Source organism: Bubalus bubalis, chromosome 12 (genome assembly GCF_019923935.1).
Source record: "Bubalus bubalis isolate 160015118507 breed Murrah chromosome 12, NDDB_SH_1, whole genome shotgun sequence".
Lineage (NCBI taxonomy): Eukaryota > Metazoa > Chordata > Mammalia > Artiodactyla > Bovidae > Bubalus > Bubalus bubalis.
Genome location: NC_059168.1, coordinates 92,799,392 through 92,814,497, shown reverse-complemented (window position 1 = coordinate 92,814,497; position 15,106 = coordinate 92,799,392). Strand labels below are relative to the sequence as shown.

Genomic DNA, 15,106 nt, shown 5'->3' with positions numbered 1-15,106 from the left:
AGTGGCCACAGGACTGGAAAATGTCCGTTTTCATTCCAATCCCAAAGAAAGGCAATGCCAAAGAATGCTCAAACTACCACACAATTGCACTCATCTCACACGCTAGTAAAATAATGCTCAAAATTCTCCAAGCCAGGCTTCAGCAATACGTGAACCGTGAACTTCCTGATGTTCAAGCTGGTTTTAGAAAAGGCAGAGGAACCAGAGATCAAATTGCCAACATCCGCTGGATCATATAAAAAGCAAGAGAGTTCCAGAAAAACATCTATTTCTGCTTTATTGACTATGCCAAAGCCTTTGACTGTATGGATCACAAGAAACTGTGGAAAATTCTTCAAGAGATGGGAATACCAGACCACCTGATCTGCCTCCTGAGAAATTTGTATGCAGGTCAGGAAGCAACAGTTAGAACTGGACATGGAACAACAGACTGGTTCCAAATAGGAAAAGGAGTTCGTCAAGGCTGTATATTGTCACCCTGTTTGTTTAACTTATATGCAGAGTACATCATGAGAAACGCTGGACTGGAAGAAACACAAGCTGGAATCAAGATTGCCGGGAGAAATATCAATCACCTCAGATATGCAGATGACACCACCCTTATGGCAGAAAGTGAAGAGGAAGTAAAAAGCCTCTTGATGAAAGTGAAAGTGGAGAGTGAAAAAGTTGGCTTAAAGCTCAGCATTCAGAAAAAGAAGACCATGACATCCGGTCCCACCACTTCATGGGAAATAGATGGGGAAACAGTGGAAACAGTGTCAGACTTTATTTTTCTGGGCTCCAAAATCACTGAAGATGGTGACTGCAGCCATGAAATTAAAAGACGCTTACTCCTTGGAAGGAAAGTTATGACCAACCTAGATAGCATGTTCAAAAGCAGAGACATTACTTTGCCAACAAAGGTTCGTCTAGTCAAGGCTATGGTTTTTCCTGTGGTCATGTATGGATGTGAGAGTTGGACTGTGAAGAAGGCTGAGTGCCGAAGAATTGATGCTTTTGAACTGTGTTGTTGGAGAAGACTCTTGAGAGTGCCTTGGACTGCAAGGAGATCCAACCAGCCCATTCTGAAGGAGATCAGCCTTGGGATTTCTTTGGAAGGAATGATGCTAAAGCTGAAACTCCAGTACTTTGGCCACCTCATGCGAAGAGTTGACTCATTGGAAAAGACTCTGATGCTGGGAGGGATTGGGGGCAGGAGGAGAAGGGGACGACAGAGGATGAGATGGCTGGATGGCATCACTGACTCAATGGATGTGAGTCTGAGTGAACTCCGGGAATTGGTGATGGACAGGGAAGCCTGGCGTGCTGCGATTCATGGGGTCGCAAAGAGTCGGACAGACTGAGCGACTGATCTGATCTGAATAGTCCATTTTCTATGCATGTTATTGAAAGATATGTGGGGTTTGGCTGCTCACCTCTCAGAAGTCAACAGACAGACCAGGTTGGTGGAAAGGAAAGTTTGCTTTATTTCAGGTGCCTGCAACTGCGGGGAAGGGTGGCCAACATCGACATCTGTCCAAAGGCTGACTTCCACTCCGCCCCCAACAAGCAGGGGGTGAGAACTTTTACAGATAGACTGGCGGCGGGGTGGGAGTGGGGGCGAGCAATGTATAGAAAAGCATAGTCATTTTCAAACTGGTCATCGTTGATCTGACCAGCATCATCTTGGTTGTTTTAGGTACAGTTAATCTTCAGTTTCAGGGTCCATATGTTCCCATTTCTTTCCAGCCAGTTCTCAGAATTGTGGCCCCTCATGTCCTGGATGCAGTCTGGTCATCAAGCAGTTAACTTCTCCACCTGGTATTCTAGTACCTTTAAGACAGCTCCCAGGATATGACTCAGAATATTATCTACAGCCCTTGAGAAAGCACTAAAGGTCCTTGACTTTAGTTCAAGCTTAATGACCACGTTATTATTATTTGGTCTCCTTTGACTGTTTTCCTTTGTTTCTGCAGTTCTTCTGTGATTAAACTTATTCTTTGACAAAAGGCAGGCAGAGGACATGGTGGTCGTGGGGGTGGGCACCACCCAACAGTAGCAGCCTGCTCTGTGTCGTGCACACCACATCTTTGTTCAATCTATTCATCTACTGATGAGCACTTAGTGAGTTTTCATACCCTCTTTATTGTAAATAATGCTTCAATGAACATCAGGGTGCATTTTTTTGGATTAGTGTTTTTCTTTTATTCAGGTAAATACCCAGAAGTGAAATTGCTGGATCATTTAGCAGTTCCATTTTACTTTGTAAATTCCTTCCAGTATAGTTTTCCATCCACATTGAAATCTGGTGTAGTTAAAAGACCAAATTAGATTCCAGTGTGTCAGGCAGAGGACAGTAATGTGTGTCTCTCATAATCAAGTACTTGCTTTAACCAGGGTGTTACTCTGGCTACAGAAACATAAAGTAGCAGTTACTACCTGACAGTCACAGTATGTCATAGAGGTTCAAAGGCAGGCATCCTCCTAGTGCAACAGCAAACGTAATAATATGTGACTGAAGTGATAAGCCCAAATTACTATAGTTTAGGCAGGTCTTTAAGGAACTCATTGACATCGTCTTTCTAAATTGTACATAAATTGTATATAAAAGGTCTCAATGGACATGAATTTGAGCAAACTCCAGGAAACAGTGAACAGAGAAGCCTGGCATGCTGCAGGCCATGGCATCTCAGAGTTGGAAAAGATTTAGCGACCGAACAAGAACAAAATAAAAGGTCTCAGAAAATTGTTTTAATGTGGGTTTGGTCCAATTCTTCCTCTCATGGAAAAATGAATTCTGGAACATTATTGGCCATGACTCAGCAGTACACATGAGATAACAGTTAAGAACACTAAACTCTTGCTTTGAGGTAGTTTCTTAAGAAAGGAATATTGAATCCCATTCCTGCCTTTATTTTTCATTAGGTGATCTCTCTTCAACTGCCTTAGTTCTTGCACTTTTTCTGATTTCTACCTGTCCTAACCCAAACCGGGTTTCTCTGGACAATCAGCTCTGGTTCAACTCTACCGCCCTCTATAGGCATGCAGCAAGATGAGACTCTCCAGAGCTGCTGCTTTCGTCCATTTCTGCTGAAGAATTGATGCTTTTCAACTGTGGTGCTGGAGAAGATTCTCGAGAGTCCCTTGGACAGCAAGGAGATCAAACCAGTCCATCCTAAAGGAAATCAGTCCTGAATATTCATTGGAAGGACTGATAATGAAGCTGAAGCGCCAATACTTCGGCCCCCCTGATGCGAAGACCTGAATCACTGGAAAAAACTGATGTTGGGAAAAATAGAGGGCAGGAGGAGAAGGGGGAGACAGAGGAAGAGAAGATTGGATGGCATCATCTACTCAATGGACATCAGTTTGAGCAAACACCAGAAGACAGTAAAGGACAGGGAAGCCTGACATGCTGCAGGTCATGGAGTGGCAGAGTTGAACATGACTTAGTGACTGAACAACAGCAATTACCAAATAAGTCACTATATATTCTGTCTGCTACTTGGAGTTTGCACTATTTTTATTGTGATGGAGTGGAAAAGCTTTCTGCTTTGAAGATCAGACTCCTGGCTTTTTATGGATGCACACTATTTTTTGAAACACACATGTCTCCCATTCTCCATCTATTACAGCCCTTATACATTAAAACAATACTGCAATTAATCATAATTGATTTATTTACTACTGATATGATTTTATGTTTTGGCCTATTTTTATATTAAAAACTAAGATTCACTCAAATAAAATCTCTACACTCAACATACGGTTATGGCAATATTTCTGTGAGATTCTTAAGACTTGAAGTTTCTAGAATAAGTATTAAATTATATATTTTAAAACATACTTTAGTGATAGATGGAGGGAGGAAAGGTTTCAGCATTCCCCCTGTGGAATGGATAATTTCTTGATTCTTATTCTTTCTGGTCATTAGCAATTTTTAGTTGTTTGGTTAAAAAATGATGAAATTGAAAAGAAATAAAGTCATAGCAATACAATAAGTGAGGAACAGAAAAACAAAGAGGAGAAAAAGTGAAAACTGAAGTTTTAAACAAGAAAACATTTTTGAATGAGAAAAATGAGGAGTTATAAAAATATTCAAAGTGAAAGTTAGCTAAAATGTACTCTTTCTCCTCCTCCTCTCCTTCCGTCTCCCCTTTCAAATGTTTGCAAAGGCATCCAACAGCTACAAATTAAGTATTTATTTTTAGCAATATACTGAAATGTGAAGGATTTTGGAGGATAAGTCTTGAAATGAGAAATTTGTTCAGGAAATATCTGTGGGAAAAAGATTGGTTTAAAGCATCTCATCTGGAATATGCAATGTAATGAATCTTCATAGGAAAGAGGAGAAACAGTGGGGAAGAACATCATGATTTAAGCAGAAGCAAAGTCAAATAAAGGGTCTTCATCAATGGATGTAATTGACCACAATGCCTATTATCGCATGGGTTAAAAATGTTAACCTCCAAGAGCTTGCTTGTTCACCAAAACCCAGTAGAAACCAGATTCAAATGGGGAAGATTCCCTTGTGTTTTCATCAAGGGGGTGCTGCCTGAGGTTTCCTCCTGCCCACCAGCTTCCTCAGACCCTGTTTCAGGTCTTTGTTTCTTAGGCTGTAGATAAAAGGATTGAGCATGGAGGACAGAACTGTGTAGACAATTGTTGCCACGTGGTCCCTGACAGTGTAGGTGGACACAGGCTGTAAATAGACATAGAAGATGCTTCCATAAAAGAGTGTTACCGCTGTAAGGTGAGACCCACAGGTGGAGAAGGCTTTGTGTTTCCCAGAAGCTGAGGGAATTTTGAGAACCGTGATGAGGATTCGTATGTAAGAAAAAGCAACGCATAGAAAAGGAGTCACCAAAAAGGCAGATGCCTCTGTCATTAACACAATTTCATTGACAAATGTGGAGGAGCAGGATAATTTCATCAGAGGGCTGAGGTCACAGAGAAAATGATGGATAATGTTGGAGTCACAGAAGGTGAGGTGATTCAGTAGAAGTGTGTGTAGGAGAGAGTGGAAGTGAGGCAATAAGCAGGAGAAAGCCACCAGCAAGACACAGCGGCGGTGACTCATGATGGTGACATAGTGGAAGGGGTCACGGATGGCCACATAGCGGTCAAAGGCCATGAGTACTAGAAGCCAACTGTCAGTGTTGCCCAAGGCATATATAAAATACATCTGGGTAAGGCACCCAGCATAGGAGATGGTCTTGTGTGACAGAAAGCTCACCAGCATCCTGGGGACAATGGTTGCTGTGAAGCAAATGTCAGTGAAAGACAGGAAACTCAAAAAGAAATACATGGGGGTGTGCAGTTGGGGGTCAGAGTGGATGGCCAGGATGATGAGCAGATTCCCTGTTATGGTGACCAGATATATGATGAGGAAGAGGATGAAGAGTGGCTTCTGGTCCTCAGGCCAGAAGGAGAGTCCCAGGAGGATGAATTCAGAGACACTACTGGTTTGGTTGAGTCTTTCCATTGACTTGGGTCTAAGTTATATGCAAGCTGTTTTGTTATTTCACATGCTCCAATTCCATTGTCCAAATCAGGAGAACCCACCAAGCTTTTTGGTTACCAGTAGCAACTGTACTTTCCCAAAGAATCTGTCTGCAATGCAGGGGACCTGGGTCAATCACTGGGTTGGGAAGATTCCCTGGAGAAGGGAATGGCTACCCACTCCAGTATTCTTGCCTGATGAATTCTATGGACAGAGAAGCCAGGCAGGCTACAGTCCATAGTGCCACTAACACTTTCACTTTCACAGCAGGTGTGCAGGGAAAGCTTCTCATCCTCATGGTCCATGATGTGGTCTTAGCTTCCCAAATCCATGGGCATCATAAGGACCTTATATTGCAAGCTGTAGGGACAGAAGAAGAGTTTTCCTATAGAATCCATCAGAGTGGTCTTCTTTGATCAAGTTGCTTAGTTCCTATTCTGGGAGAAACTCTGTTTCCCTAATGGGAACATAGCAAAAATATATTTGCTTCGTGTAGTTCATGTTGTATTTTGGGAGATAGATCATGGACAAACAGAATATGGAACATTACATCAGGTGAAGAGAAGTTTTGTTAGCAAAATAGGGTATTATAAGACAATGGAGATGGCTGGAGGGTGTGGATGGTGAAACACAGAAGTCACAGAACCATCATTCCTTCTAAAGCACATTCAGTTGTTATCCTATTGGATTTAACTTTGCATGTCTGGGAAACGGGTAAGGGTTTGCTGAAACAACCAACAGGGCAAGTCTAAGAGGAATGGTGAAGCTAGGTCAACATTGTTTTATTTTCCTTGTTTGGGCACAGAATGGGAAGCTAATCCTCCTTACCTCATGGCATGATATCATTTTGCAAAATTTTATGGAAGGAATATTTGTTCATGCATCTAGTGATTTGAGTGTATCAGTAGTTAAAGCAGAAAATAACAACCAGTGTTTACAAATACATATTCCCTATGAAACCTATGCTAAGCACTTGACTAAATCCCATGATAAGGAATTATGAAGCATGCATTGTTTCAGGGAACTAAGGTTTACAGAGGTGAAGCGGTTTGCTCATGGTTACTAAGGAGTTGAATAGCATCAGGTATCAAACATCAAGCTTATGCTCTTAAGCATTATGTACCTCTCCTCCAGTTTTGGTATATTTATTGTCTATCACAATCAGGCACAGACACTGTTTTCCTCATTTTGACAGTTTCCTACATGAATTACCCTTCTATGTCCCTTAATTAACAATGATTCTTCTTCCATGATCAGAATGCATCCTTGGAGTTGCAAAAGAGGTAGCCTATCTTTCTGTGAAGTAGAGATGGAGGAAGTTGAAATTTTGAATCTCCATGATAAACTGGCCAAAATCAGGTGGAAAAATTTGACTCTGTGTGACCGCTGTGTGTCTAGTGAGTGGAGTTGGGGTCCTGGAGTGGACAGTGCCCTGGACTAAAGTTGAATTGTGGGAGTTTGATTTTTCCTCCATCACCTGTTCGCAAACTCATTCTTGATGTTTAATGAATAACAACTGAGATACTATGTCTGTAAAGCAGTGTATCACACACTGATCAATATTCAAAGATGAGGTATTTATGGAAGGCTTGCCTGGGGAATGTGGAATACAAAAGTTAGTGCAGAGTTAGTGAATTAATGGAATTCGGTGCTGCAGGTCACAGATGTGAAGAACACACAGGTTGATGACTAGAAAAAAGGAGGAATATTTTGGATCTGAGAATCAGGAAGAATAGTTCTAAAAGCACAGGGTGAGTGGATCAGGCTGTGAATATGATGGGTTTTCTTTTCTTTCCCTTCTACTGGTGGGGTTTTACTTCCAATAAAACCAATGGTATAAATGGGTTAGAGATCAAACTGGTTGAACTAAGGACCAAATGCCACATGGAAGTTCTACTTGGACCTTAGGATGTCTCAGTCTGTGAGATATTTGAAAGTATCTGGGAGAAAAAAAGTAAGGTACCAAAGTGGGTTGGAGTAGCCAAGTGGGTGGCCAGCTTCTGAAGCTCACCTCTATGTCCAGATGCTTCTCCTTCTTTCTCAGCCTCTCCAGAAGCTGATGTGCACCATGTGCGTTCATCAAGTCACGTCTGCTTCTCAGTCAAAGCTCAGCTTCCTCATGTGTCTCCCATGAAATTCGGGGCCGATTGACAAGGAGACAAGCAGGGATGGAGGAGGAGCTGATATACTACTCCAAAGGGGTAACACGTTTTCCTTCCCTGACCTCAACCCCACCCTTCTTTCTTAACGGTCCCTGGTCCCTCGCTCACTGCTGCTCTCCCAGCTCCAGATCTCAGAAGGCAGAGATGCTCTGACTCAAGTGGGAGGGCTCTCTTGGGTGTGGCAGTACAGCCAGCTTCTCACGAGTCTGAGGTCTGCTCTGTGGCCTCTGAGATTCTTATTAGTCTAAGGATGTTGTGGCGTGATGAACTGTCTAGGAGGTTTGTCTCCAAGGGGACGAGGACCCCTGAGGCTTCCTGTTTAGATGTTGGGACTGATCTTTGATCTTCTTAATCTCTCTGTGACATCTCAAGGGCATGCTTCTGTTTGCCCAACTATAGTTATGAGGGATGGACAGATATTTATGTAGGTGAAAACTTGAATTTGGGGGGATTTGGATGTCGACCAAGGTGTATTCTAGATCTGGGGAAGACAAGCCAAAATGAGGAGGTTGCAATTTTTAGGATATTCAGTGAGGGGTAGTTCAATAGTGTAAATGTGCTTTCCAGTGTCTGGGGAGGCACATGGATTATACATTTTTGTATGTGGGATTAGGCTAATGTAAGTTTATATAGGCTTAAATCATAGGGTAAGGCAATGGTTATTGTCATATAGCAAACGGACTTTGGATCAAATAATGCATGTGTTTTCAGAGTTTAGTCTCAGAGCTTTGGGGTTCAGCAATGAGGAAGATAGATACTTATTAGAATGCTGGTCTTGCCCCTTAGTAGTTGCTTTTGAAAAGTTACTTAGCCTCTATGAACCTCAAGTCCTTCCTCTGCTAAATGAAGATATAACTCTTCTTGGCACTGACATCAGGGAGCAAATTTCCTTTTGGAATTTATACAGAGAATACTTGCGTATTTTGGTGAATATCATTCACAGCAAGGATATAGGGGGAAAAGTACATTCTGCTACTGCCCTCAGGATAAGCCAGTGCCTCATACAACACATGTGTGTCTTTTCCCTTACCTGTGAGTTTAATTTAAAAATTTTATCTACATATTAAGAGTAAATACTATAGAGACAGAAAGTCCTGGGTTTGGGTCCTGCATCTTCTAATTACTATTCAGATGGCTGGCTTTCTTTCTATTAATTTAATCTCTTGACAAATACTATTTATTTACAGTTTATTGAGAAATAATGGACATAGAACATTGTTTAATGTGTACAACACAGTGATTTAACAGATGTATTTATTGCAAAATGATGACCACAATAATGTTAGTTAACATATCCATAGTTTTGATTTTTGTAGTGACAACTTTTAAAATCTCCTGTCATAAAAATTTTCAACTGTAGAGCACAGTCTTGTTAAACCTAGTCACTTTGCTGTATCTTTACTTGAACTATATAGATGATAGCAAATTGTTTCCTAAAGTGACTGTACCAATTTATATTGCTGCTGCTGCTGCTAAGTCGCTTCAGTCGTGTCCGACTCTGTGCGACCCCATAGACGGCAGCCCACCAGGCTCCTCCGTCCCTGGGATTCTCCAGTCAAGAACACTGGAGTGGGTTGCCATTTCCTTCTCCAATGCATGAAAGTGAAAAGTCAAAGTGAAGTCGCTCAGTCGTGTCCGACTCTTAGCGACTCCATGGACTGCAGCCTACCAGGCTCCTCCATCCATGGGATTTTCCAGGCAAGAGTACTGGAGTGGGGTGCCATTGCCTTCTCCGAATTTATATTGCTACTAACAGCATAAATATGAAAAGTTTAAAAAATATGAAGCAATATAAAATTATGCTGTTAATTTATATTGCTACTAACAGCATAATTTTATATTGCTTCATATTTTTTAAACTTTTCATATTTATCCTCAGAATTCTAATTTTTATTATCTGTTGGTGTGCAATGGCTCCCCATTGTTATTTAATATTAATTTCTCTGATTATTAATGTAACACATCATATTTTCATATGATTATTGGTCATTTAGATTTTCTTCTCTTTTGTGACAGATTTATTTAATTTTTTTCCTAGACCCTCATCTCCCTCAGCCCCCAGCTTTGCCTGTTTTTCTTACTGATTTCTAGGGATCTTTATGTACTCTTAATCTGGATGTTTTAATTGGTTTTATGAATTTCAAATACCTTTTACTATTTTGTTATTTGTCTTTTTCTGCTATGATGTCTTTGATAGTAACAAGTCTAATTTACAATTTCCTTGTATGGTTAGTGCTTACTTTCTGTTTCTTATTAAAGAAATATTTTTCTATCTTAAGGAGAAAAAGATATTCTCCTATATTACTTTCTAAACATTTTTAGTTTTTGGTTTTCATATGTAAGTTTGTAACTCATCAGGAGTAAATTTTTGCATATGGTATGTGGTAAGAATCCAGTTTCATTTTTGCATGTGATTTTCCAACTGTCTTAAGCTGCACTCAAGAAAAAATGCGCCTCATTCGTGTCAAGTATATACCAACAGGGGGCTGGAGGGTGTGTGTTTCTGGGCTCTCTATTTTATAGCAGCTGTCTTGTTTGTCTACTCTTTCACCAATATCCACATAGCCTTCATTACAATAGGTCTATAGTGGGTCCTGGTATCTACTAGACCAGTGATTCTCAAAGTATTTTTATTAATCAGTATGTGGCATCACCTGAGGGCTTGTTAGAAATGAAAATTCTTGGACCTCACTCAGACTGACTCGAGGGACATAGCCATAGCTCCATGGCCATGCCCAGTCTTGGAGAAAAGTGTACAGATCAGGATTTTCTCTTCCAAATCCAAAGTGTTGATAGCAAAAACCCTATGTTGTGTAGAAGTGTGATTGTTTCAGGCATGAAGTGTTTCCTCCTTATCTAGTTCATCAAAATGAGAATTAGGACATTCAACGGAGGGTCTCATTGGTGATCTGACCTCTTTTCTACCAGCTCTTTCCTATCATGATGCGATATTATTGCTTTTTAAACAAAACAAAACTCAACAAAACTCAATGATGAGGAACAACAGAGCAATAGTTAGATTTTACACTACTCTTAACAATTGGTGTTTATTTATGAAAAAAAAAAGTCCCCTTTTAAAAATTCTGATGTTAAAAATATGTGCAGACTTTAAAGCACACATTATTTCCTTCTAGTCTTTTGTGTAACGGTGTGTGTGTTATATGTGTGTGTGTGTGTGTGTGTGTAAGGGTGCATGTTTTCTTACTGGGTATATAATCTCACTAGATACAAAAAAATATACCCTCACACACACACACAGATATATACTTGTTTTTTTTTTACCCTAACAGGTTTATTCATAGACATTTTCGTTTGTATTCGTAATGGCTTTTCAGGTCAGTCCTAGAGATATACCTCCTTATGTATATCTATTACAGATTATTTCTCTCTATGGAAAAATTGAACCACTATTTATCTATTTCTCTATTGATGGGCATTTAGATTATTCTTAATTTTTCTAATTTTTTCTATTATGAAAAATGCTGCAATCCATGAGTATCTGTATATATGTAGATTATACACTTGATATAGCATTAATGAAGGCATGAGTCCAGAAATACAAATAATGGGACATAGGCAGTGGTAGGAAATTTTCAATCATGCAGCTTCCCACATAAAGACTAGGTTAGTCTTTTCTATGGGGTGCTCCTTAAAATTCAGGTTCACAGGCCCAATGAGACCTATTGAATAATAGCTCCAAGAAGAACATAGAAGAAGTATAAATGATAATATATTCAGATATAAAATAAAGTATAAAATCACTGAGTAATAATAAAGAATAAAGGAAGAAACAGAAGTGAACAGTATAAAGTCCTTGCCTAGATGACTCTACTTCCCAGAGCACTCAGTATGTCTCTGAATGGTTCCCAAAGTTCCTAGTTATATCTGCCTTTAATGTTCACATGTGGGTTTTTATACTCTCCTTAGAATCATTAATTCTACGTACATAGAATTAATGTATGTACTTTCTCTGGAAAGCAGACAGATCTGGATGATTATGATGGTGGCAATAGGGGACTCTCTAAAGGGGAACTAAAGCTAAGAGAGAGAACAAGACCAGTGCCTTGAGGCATATTTGAGGCACCAGATGACCAGGGTAGAGACCCAGAGGCAACTCAGCCTCATGCACACTGGCCTGATTATCAGGGCAGTTGTCTGCTGAACTACTAGGTGATTTGGCTAAGCGGGGCTAAGAGTTGGGCTGTTGTTCACTACAGAGCCTAGAACATTGTGCTGTCAAACATATGGAAGAAGGAAGAGGCACAATCCCTGGATAACTGTTGCACTAGACACACTCCTTGCTTGGTGGAAGCTTCAGTTTCTTAAGAGCCTCAATCCTGTCACTCTCTCTCTGCTTCTCCTTTTCTGAATCACTGCAACGACTTTCAAAAAGCTAGTTTATTCCAGAAATTACATTGAGAGCCAAATTATATTAAGGGAATCAAAAGTTATTGAACAGATATATGTTAAGTTCTAGCAAAGTTTGTGGGAAACAAAGGTTTCAACAGCATTTGGAGCAATGAAAAGGATGTGGTTTCCTGGAGAAGAGGAAGACAGGAAGAGAGATGCTGATACATGAAAACTGGAAGCCAAGACTTTGGTAGACCTGGAGCCTATTCCTGAAACATCATAAAGTCTCCATGGTTAATAGTTGTACGTGTACAGAAGTGGACACAACCCAACATCTGTGACACATGTGAGTCATTTCTGCTGACCTACAAGAGTTTATTATGTGTATCAGGAACTAGCAGAAATAGCATCTAGAGCCTCAGAGAAACCCATGAACATATCCCCAAAAGACTAGGATTTCCTCCTTTGAGCTAGGATTTCCTCCTGCCCATCAGCTTCCCCAGGCCCCTCTTCATGTCTTTATTTCTCAGACTGTAAATGAAAGGGTTGAGCATGGAGGACAGAACTGTGTAGACAAGTGTAGCCACTCGGTCCTGAACATTGTAGCTGGACAAGGGCTGTAAATAGACATAAAAGATGCTTCCATAAAACAGGATCACCACAGTGAAGTGGGAGCCACAGGTGGAGAAGGCTTTGCGTTTCCCTGCAGCTGAGGGGATCCTGAGAACTGCTACGAGGATTCGCACATACGAGAAAACAATGCATAGGAAGGGGGTCACCCAGAACACCAGCCCTTCTGTCTTTATTGTGATATCATTGACAAATATGGAGGAGCAGGACAATTTCAGCAGAGGGTTGATGTCACAGAAAAAGTGGTGGACCACATTGGAGTCACAGAAGGTGAGCTGATTCAGCAGAAGTATGTGTAGGAGTGAGTGGAGGTGAGGCAATGAGCAGGAGAAGGCCACTAGCAGGACACAGCGGCAGTGGCTCATGATGGTGACATAGTGGAAGGGGTCACAGATGGCCACATAGCGGTCATAGGCCATGGCTGCCAGAAGACAATTATCAGTGTTGCCCAGAGCATATATGAAATACATCTGGGTCAGACATCCAGCATAGGAGATGGTCTTCTCTGACAGGAAGTCAACTAGCATCCTGGGGACAATGGTTGTTGTATACCAAATGTCAGTGAAAGACAGGACACTCAAGAAGACATACATGGGGGTGTGCAGTTGGGGGTCAGAGCTGATGGCCAGGATGATGAGCACATTCCCTGTTATGGTGACCAGGTACATGATGAGGAAGAGGATAAAGAGTGGCTTCTGGTCCTCAGGCCGGGAGGAGAGTCCCAGGAGGATGAACTCAGAAACACTGCTGGTTTGGTTGAGTCTTTCCATTGACTTGGGTCTAGTTAGATACAAGAAGGTTTGTTATTCATCATGCTCCAATTCCACAGCCCAGATCACAAGAGCCCAGCAAGTCTTTGTTTCCTCTGTTTGGTCACTATTGGCAGCTGTGCTGGGAAAGCTCGTTACCCTCGTGGTTTTTGATGTGGTCCTCTGTTCCCAAATCCACGTTATCATAAGCATCTTGTGTTGAAACCAGGAGGAACAGAAGAAGAGTTTTCCTTTAGAAAAACTCTAAAGGAACCTCCAATTCAAGTTCCTTAGTTCCTAGTCTGGGAAATCTAGGAAGTTCCTAGTGCTGGGAATACAGCAACAAAGCAGAAATCTTTGCCTTTATGTAATCCATGTAGCTTCGCTGATAGGTCAGATGATTACAAACAGTATATGTAATATAATATCAAATAGCAATACATTTGTTAAAAAATAGGGTATTAATAGTGTAAGAGACCATTGTGGGTGGGGAGTATTTTAGATACTGAAATCATAGGACACCCATTCTTTATGAAAGCAAATTCAATTTTTGTAAAATTAAACTTTATCTTTGCATGTCTTCAATAGGAATAAGCATTTGCCAAAATAATCAACAGGGACTATCTGAGAGGAATGTTGAACCCAGTTCAACCGTGTTTCTGTCCTTGTCTGGACACACTTGTCTGTCACCCTCCTTAGCTCACGGCATGCTATCATCAGTCTGTGCAAGTCTCCCCTCTTTCATAAATCGTTTTCCTTTCATTAATCCCCTGTCCTAAACCACATTTGTACAGAAGGGCATCTATTGTTAACTATTCAATTCATGTTTTAAAATTTCTTCTCTCACATATTTATTCAAAGATATCGATAGAAACATGTAAGTATGCGTTTTCCAGTCATACCCAGTTACCTAATAATGGACCTCAAAATTGCCTCTCTTTCTTGCTACTGCAAAATATTCTATAATGATAGATCTGACATCAGCAAATGTTCTTTAAAGAAATTTTTTAGAGCCAGCATATTCATTCATAATTTGTGAATTACATATCACATCAGAAGTTTCAAACATTTTGAGACATTGGTTATTTATAAATTATTGGTTACCATGAAAATCCCTACAATGAATATACTTATATCATTAAAGTGTTTAAACTAATTTTCAGAGGCAGTGTATTCTTTAATACATTTTAAATGGACATATTGCACTGGAACTTTAAGGCATTTTAAAGCCTTGTGTGTGTGTGTGTGTGTGTTTGCTCAGTCACTCAGTTGTGTCCAACTCATTGAGGCCCCATGGACTATAGCCTGCCAGGATCCTCTGCCCATGAAATTTTCCAGGCAAGAATACTGGAGTGAGGTGCCATTCCCTTCTCTGAGAGAACTTCCCAGGGATTGAATCCATGTCTCTTACATCTCCTACACTGGCAGGCAGATCCTTTATCACTAGCAAAACCTGAGAAGCCCTTAAAGTTTTATATTATACATTAATTTATTTATTGATATATTAATTTATTTAACATTGTTAAATTAATATGTTGCTTCATTTATAATTAACTGCTCATATACTAAGTTATCAAACATCTTTAAATTTCAAATACTTCATGTGTAATATTGGACTAAAATATTCACATTCTCACAAAGATTTCGTGAAATAATGCATGAAAACACTTGGAAGAGTGACGACCATATTGTTAGCATGCAGGAGAAGCTGTTGATTCTTATCAGTCCCTGTG

At 40.4% G+C, this 15,106-nt stretch overlaps 2 protein-coding genes across 2 annotated transcripts; both read right to left on the bottom strand.

The window, feature by feature from the left end:
* Window positions 1-4,519: 4,519 nt before the first annotated feature.
* LOC102408671 (olfactory receptor 1L8-like) lies at window positions 4,520-5,613 on the bottom strand. The gene has a single exon (XM_044926677.2). It carries the CDS (start codon window positions 5,462-5,464, stop codon window positions 4,520-4,522), a length of 945 nt encoding a protein of 314 aa, XP_044782612.1. The 5' UTR covers window positions 5,465-5,613.
* Window positions 5,614-12,464: 6,851 nt separating this feature from the next.
* On the bottom strand, window positions 12,465-13,436 carry LOC102392959 (olfactory receptor 1L8-like). Its single transcript, XM_025262444.3, has one exon. The coding sequence runs from the start codon at window positions 13,392-13,394 to the stop codon at window positions 12,465-12,467; it is 930 nt and encodes a 309-aa protein (XP_025118229.3). The 5' UTR covers window positions 13,395-13,436.
* Window positions 13,437-15,106: the final 1,670 nt, after the last annotated feature.

Excerpts from the sequence above, each read along its gene's own strand:
- LOC102408671 (XM_044926677.2), bottom strand. The coding sequence starts at position 5,464 with ATGGAAAGACTCAACCAAACCAGTAGTGTCTCTGAATTCATCCTCCTG.
- LOC102392959 (XM_025262444.3), bottom strand. The coding sequence starts at position 13,394 with ATGGAAAGACTCAACCAAACCAGCAGTGTTTCTGAGTTCATCCTCCTG.